Source organism: Tubulanus polymorphus, chromosome 7, assembly GCF_964204645.1.
Source record: "Tubulanus polymorphus chromosome 7, tnTubPoly1.2, whole genome shotgun sequence".
NCBI classification, from domain to species: domain Eukaryota; kingdom Metazoa; phylum Nemertea; class Palaeonemertea; order Tubulaniformes; family Tubulanidae; genus Tubulanus; species Tubulanus polymorphus.
Genome location: NC_134031.1, coordinates 3,389,688 through 3,395,931, shown reverse-complemented (window position 1 = coordinate 3,395,931; position 6,244 = coordinate 3,389,688). Strand labels below are relative to the sequence as shown.

At 38.0% G+C, this 6,244-nt stretch overlaps 1 protein-coding gene across 1 annotated transcript; it reads right to left on the bottom strand.

The window, feature by feature from the left end:
• Nucleotides 1-2,424: 2,424 nt before the first annotated feature.
• Nucleotides 2,425-5,818, bottom strand: LOC141908636 (uncharacterized). The gene is made up of 6 exons (XM_074798747.1): nt 5,712-5,818; nt 5,279-5,421; nt 4,290-4,468; nt 4,037-4,193; nt 3,679-3,721; nt 2,425-2,746 (listed from the first exon to the last, which is right to left on the bottom strand). The coding sequence occupies exons 2-6, from the start codon at nt 5,373-5,375 to the stop codon at nt 2,467-2,469; spliced, it is 756 nt and encodes a 251-aa protein (XP_074654848.1). The 5' UTR covers nt 5,376-5,421; nt 5,712-5,818; the 3' UTR covers nt 2,425-2,466.
• Nucleotides 5,819-6,244: the final 426 nt, after the last annotated feature.

The window sequence follows — 6,244 nt, the reverse complement described above, 5'->3', positions numbered from 1 at the left end:
GAATTATTGATCACAGTTGCTGTAGTTCAGACGCGGTGAAATGCGTAAGACCGAAGTTTATAGAGTGTTAGAATATTACGGTAGTTCACATATTCGACTGACTTACTATGAAAACTGAAGTTAACCTATGCTACCTATCAGTGTGCGTAGAAATAATGACTCGCACCATAAATGATTTTTTGAAAATCATTTTCCAGCTGCACGAAAAATCTTCAATTGATAATCGTTGGTTTACCTATTGTCTTTTTGCACATTGCGTCGATTGAAAATGGGGAAACCGCGTTCTCATGAAAATGGAATCAAAATGTCGGGGGCCACTCTCGGCTGTTTTGCACCTATTTAACGAACATACGTGTACGTGTATGTGTATGAAAATGTTAATAACGCTGTCTTAATTATCATATTGGAGATCTGCACGCTAGTGATGTCTGTTCGAAGAATATTTAACGAAAAGGATTAATAAATTGATGAATCGTGTTGTTGTCTTGAAGTCCGAGTCTTTTCAGACGTGAATAACAGAATGATGCCGGTTGTGTGTGATACGTAGGGTACAGGCGTATACTCGAATGCACGCGTGCGGTTTTTCGTTAACGAGCCGTTGTGTTTTTCTCCCTCGGGAAGGTAACTTCTCCGCGCGATGATCGCGTGATTATTGCAAATGAGCACTCACATGAAAAGTCTTATTCGATGTTGTTGTGTAAAGAAAAAAAAAACGTGTTTTAATCAAATTCGGTCGAGTAATTTTCATGTATGTGTTTAAAAATGCGATGAAAAGTGGTTCAGATGATTTTACGATGAACACTGTCCAATTTTTGTTCGATGTAAGTTGATGAACACTGTCTGATTTATGTTCGATGTAAGTTGATTTGTAGTATCGTTTAAACTTGATTCCTCTCTTGAAAGGGTACTTGTGTACGTTTTGATTTTTTTTGCCGGTTGCTCAAAAGTGATCGCTGCTCGTCGTGGTTCACGAGAGCCAATTTTTGCGAGTCAATTTATCGCGAGTAACCTAGGAAAGATTTTTTAAATATGTTAGAATATTTTGATACAGTCAACTCCGTGTTATCCGCCATTATTATTAGATTTGTTGAGAATTATGCAGAGGATGGCGGATATGGAATTAGGCGCAAAATCTGACGCTAAAAGCATTAATTCGGGAACATGCTTTTTATTGGCAGTTGCCAGGAGTGGCGGATAAATGGAGGGCGGATAACTGGGGGTTGGATCAGATTAGATTATCATTGACCCATATATAATTGATATGATACTGACTGTGCTTACGCGCTACTATTAACAGAAAATTACCGTTAAGTTTTCCCAAAAAAATAAGATAAAATTACTCAATTGCTGCTCAATTTCAGCCACAATTTGAAGCAGATACAGACTCGTTTATTGGGATGAACAGAAAATGTTCTTTTTTTAATAGAAAAAATAGCATCTTATACCATTCTAACTTTTGCGCCCAGTTTTACATATTTCACCACCTTACCTGAGAAGTAAAATTTGCTGAACTATTGAGGGGTAATAACAGTTGCATTGGTTAAGAAAGAAAAGTACATGTAACTTGAATTTGAGGGAGTTGTACGATCAATGGCCAGAAACTGTGCTTATATTCCTCCACTGAATCTAATTGTAGTGATACATTTACTAGAAATTCACTAGCAGTTGCAGGGGCTGATTCAGCAGGGACAATATCAGGTCTAGTTTGCTGCCTTTCTGCTGAGATTATCCGGTAGTTTTGGTTCAGCCACTGCTGTCACTGCGAGATATCTTGAAAGTAGGACAACTAATGTGCTAAAAATCTAATTTCTTGACTAAATAGTCGTTGCTAGGATATAAGATTTAGGAGGTGGGTGTTATTTATCGGGCGAGATTACGATGCTAGGAGATTCTGAACACACAAGTACCCTCGTAATAGGATTTTGGTGTTTTATTTAGTTTTTTTTAGTATTTTTTGTCTTCCCAGTCAATAAACGCCTGTATCTAATAATATAGTTGTTTTTTTCTTCATTTTTGCGGGAACTAATTCCGGAGCTAGTTTGAGCTACTTCGACTACCTACAAAGAAAAATCCATCCTTCTTGGAGATAGGTGCTGGTATTTTGTTGAAGTATATCATCCAGAGCCCAACATACCATCCAAATGATCTGATCCATCCTGTTATTGGAGCAAGTGGGATGCTTATTAATTGATGTTCTGTAATTCATGATGCGCGCAAGGTTTCAGAGAATCTGCCAAGATGTAAAATAATCCTGTTTATGTTACACCAGCACAGTATTTTGGAGTATCGAAGACAGTAGCCTACCCAAGATGTTCAACAGACGACTCCACCTATGCTATGAGCCCTAGGATTATCACGCTCAGGGTCAGGCGTCCCATCAATACTGACAACATTTGGTGACTGAAATTAATTCATAGAAACAGATTTAATAGAAAATGTCAATTTTTATTCATATATTCTACAACGCTACGTTAACGATTTTCCCCTTGGTTTTTTCCTTCCCTTTTTCGACGATCGTTTCGCGATGGATTTCACCGCATTTTTCCGAATGTCCGTCACTAATCGAACCGGCGAGTTTTTGGGTTTCTTCGCGTTGCGCAGCAAGTATTGCCGTTTCGATTTTTCCCTGATCATCGTCGCGGTTGGGACGCGTTCGATGTGTTTGCCGTACATCATTTTCATTTTAAAATCTTCCGCCGAAACTTTCTGAACCTTTTTCAACTCCATTGGCTTCACTGGTTCATCTCTAGAAATAACGAAACAGAAATTATGTTGCGATGACCTACCATTTATGAATTAACCCTTTAGCTGCTGACAGTTTCTTGCCTTATAATTGCTGGAGGAAAGATTTGAAAATGTTTGAAAATTCCATAATCCTATATTGGTTTCCACTAGACAAGTGACTACCTATCTATGTTTCATATTGACGAAAAATCCAAAATTAGAAAAACTAGGGGCCAGGGGACACTATGCCAACTCAGCGAAAAGCTCATAACTTGTCAATTTTAAACACTCCCTCATGAACGAATAAATCCTGTTAATTGATAACGTTTAAACTCACCACTGTAATAGAACATGTCATGACAACTGCACATGTCTACAACTGCACAACTATTGATTGTGGCTACTAAATATGCATAGGTCTGATAAAGATCCCTTCCCAGAGTATATCCATTACGAATTTCAGTGAAAAATGGCAAACGATTAGGAAGAAGCTTAGGCTATGCCCCAAGAGGGTAAAAAGAAACTGTGCGAGTATTGATGTTTCGACTCAATTTAACCCTTTCAGTGCTGACTAATTAATACCCTATAATGCTGGAGAGAATTTGAAAATTCTAAAAAATTCCACCCTAGTGTGTTGAACAATGGGAATACCACTATAGTGCGTCTACACCGCAGTGCGGTGTATCGTTAGTTACTAGTATTTCACTATGTTTGAAACTTTCTGCCATTTTTCAATAGAGATAATTACAAATTACTAATTACATCAATACACCGCAGTGCGGTGTACTAGCAAAATCCATCACTGATTTATACACCGCACTGCGGTGTAGACGCACTGAAAGGGTTAACTATGAGCCATTTTCAAAACAGTTTTGTTTGTGGATTATACACTGAGTTACGGGGCAGACGCGATCAATGAGTTTTGATGTATTGTTTCTCCTTCCCAGTACTTACTTGGTCAAAGGTATGAAGTCCTCATTTTTTTCGTCATCCAGATCTGCAATAAAAGTATTGAAATCAAAATCAACTCTCAACTTTAATTCTCCAATCCCCGAAAACATGTACTAATGAACATTATCGCCATATAAACTGCCCTAATTTTGAGTTATCAAATTATCAGCTCTGTAAATTATTTGCTTACAGGAAAATGTTCGGACTTCATCTCTTTTGTAATATTAGTGTGCGATTCTCAATATAGCAGGGTATTGGCCACGTTCGGGTGATTGCTGTCAGAGACAATCAGATCAATGGAAATCAAACGTAAATTCAACAAGGCTCTGAACCTCAGTACGACATCTTATTAAAATCTTGCCTTCGATTAATGCATCGATATCTTCATCGTTGAAATCTTCCTCGATCGCTTTCGGCTGTTTAACTTTCTTCTTAGATTTAACGACGGGTTTCTCCGATAAATCTTCCAAGAAATCATCGGGAAGTTTCCGCTTGGCCAAAGCGTCCAATTTATCTTTCTGAAATATTCAAAGCGAAAAATGCAAACGTTTATTTTTCGATAGACACAAAAATGATGAAATCGGGCGATTTTAATTGAACCACAGAGTCGGTACCTTCTGTTCCGTGTATTTTTCGTGAAGATGACGTTTTTTTAGTTTGTCGCGTCGTTTTTCTCCCTTGATCTGAGACAGAACGTCTTGTATTTGAGCTAAAGCTTGTTCTTTTCCTTGATGAAATGTTATGTCCTCGGGTGCTTCATCGTCATCATCGCTCTCATCGATTAACAACTCATCTGTCAAATAACAAATAATTCCGTAAGTGACCGATGAAATCGGAGGAAGGAGTGAGGGAGGAGTGAAATCTGAGACAAAGGAATGAGTGAGAGGTGAGGGTAAGAGAGGTAAGGGGGAGGTTGAGAGGGGCTGACTAGAGTCAAAGAACCAACTAGTACTTATAGTAATTACTCTACACGTGACTCAGAATGACCCCAATTTAAATAGTTCCTCCGCATAATTCCCTGCTTTCTAAGTATACTAGCAAAATACCCATCTTCCATGGGTTGGAAAATTATGCACTAATAAAATCATGATTGACTGTTCCGATTAAATCTCATCAAGCTAGAAGCCTGGAGAATCTCTAATCTTTTCTCGACGTTGTGCCGCTCTGTTCCTGAATCCTTGATCTCTAACACTAAATATTTGTTTAGAGATTTGTTCACCCTGTACTCAGATTGGCTGGTTCGCAAGGCTGGTATCCCCCACTCAAATTTTGATTGGCTCCTTAAATGTCAGCCCCAATCAACCTTTACAATTAAAATTCAAGGAATGTTCCCCCCTCCCATTAGCCTGGCGAAATCACTTTCTCAACATGCCCCTCGAGCAATGTTTCCTCTCAGAGCATAGGCCTATTCCTCATTAATCTTTATGAATTGTTTAACACATGATTAACAGATCATCATTTTTACAGTACCTACAACTCTGTCTCGGATGTACGAGCGCCCATGTTGTTATTATGATTTATCTTGGACCGCTGGTAGAGAATCTACCTGTACCGGGTGTCATGAACCTGTAGTTATGGGGTATAATCTATCTATCATGTTTACCTTCATTCTCATCTATTGATTCAACATCTTCTTCATCGGAACTCGGCTCCTTTTCATTTTCGAATATTTCGAAATCGGTGATTAATTCTTCGTCCATTATATCTCCGCGCTATATCCGGTAGGGCCTAGAGAGGTCGATCGGTCTGAAAAAGATTACAAACATTATAATAATACGCGATTCTATCCGAAGATATTAGAGAATAGGGGCCTACGCTGAATATCGGATGATGGTTGGGTTCCCTTCGATGGCGTCTAGAATAATCATGCTAAGGAAGTGGATTAGTCGAGTGGACGTGTCGACGTCGTCTGGTCTGGTCGTGTGTGGTGGACCTTTTTTGTTTTGAATATTTTGGGGTGTTTTCTTATATGAAATGTGATGCCTGGCAGTCGAAATTGATAAATCCATCGCCATCGTCCGAATTTTCCCACTTACCAATTGAGAAAAATTGAGGCACTATGTATTTATCTAGATACAGAAATACAGTAAAAATAACGAGATTCATGCCGCAAACACGGAGGCCACCATCTTTTTATTGAACTCGAATATTGAATTGAATTGTTCGTGTAGGTCTCCAATATATCAATATCGTAGGTGAACCTTTTCAACTATCATTCCATCTATAAATTTGAATTTAAAATTTTACTAATTCTTTAGTTGTAAAGATAGATATTTTGTTAAGTTGTATTACGATTCACTTCTCAAATAAAGAATGTTTTGCACACCTTTTATTAATTTATTTTGTCCGATGGAATCCGACGGAGGCCGCCATCTTGGGTTGTAGGTCTAAAGATATAAATATTGGGGAATAATAACGGTCGTTCCGTCTAAAGTTAGAATCGTTAAATTATGATTAAATCAAAAATCTACTAAATTTGAATATTTTATGAGCTTAATTGTGATTATTCATTCTAATAAAGAATTTATAAGATTATTTAGGGCGATTGGTAATGATGTATTTTGTCCGA

Coding starts and splice junctions, on each gene's coding strand:
- LOC141908636 (XM_074798747.1), bottom strand. CDS start 5,375: ATGGACGAAGAATTAATCACCGATTTCGAAATATTCGAAAATGAAAAG. Junction 4,194..4,289: donor AAAAATACACGGAACAGAAG/GTACCGACTCTG, acceptor TGAATATTTCAG/AAAGATAAATTGGACGCTTT. Junction 2,747..3,678: donor GACTTCATACCTTTGACCAA/GTAAGTACTGGG, acceptor CGTTATTTCTAG/AGATGAACCAGTGAAGCCAA.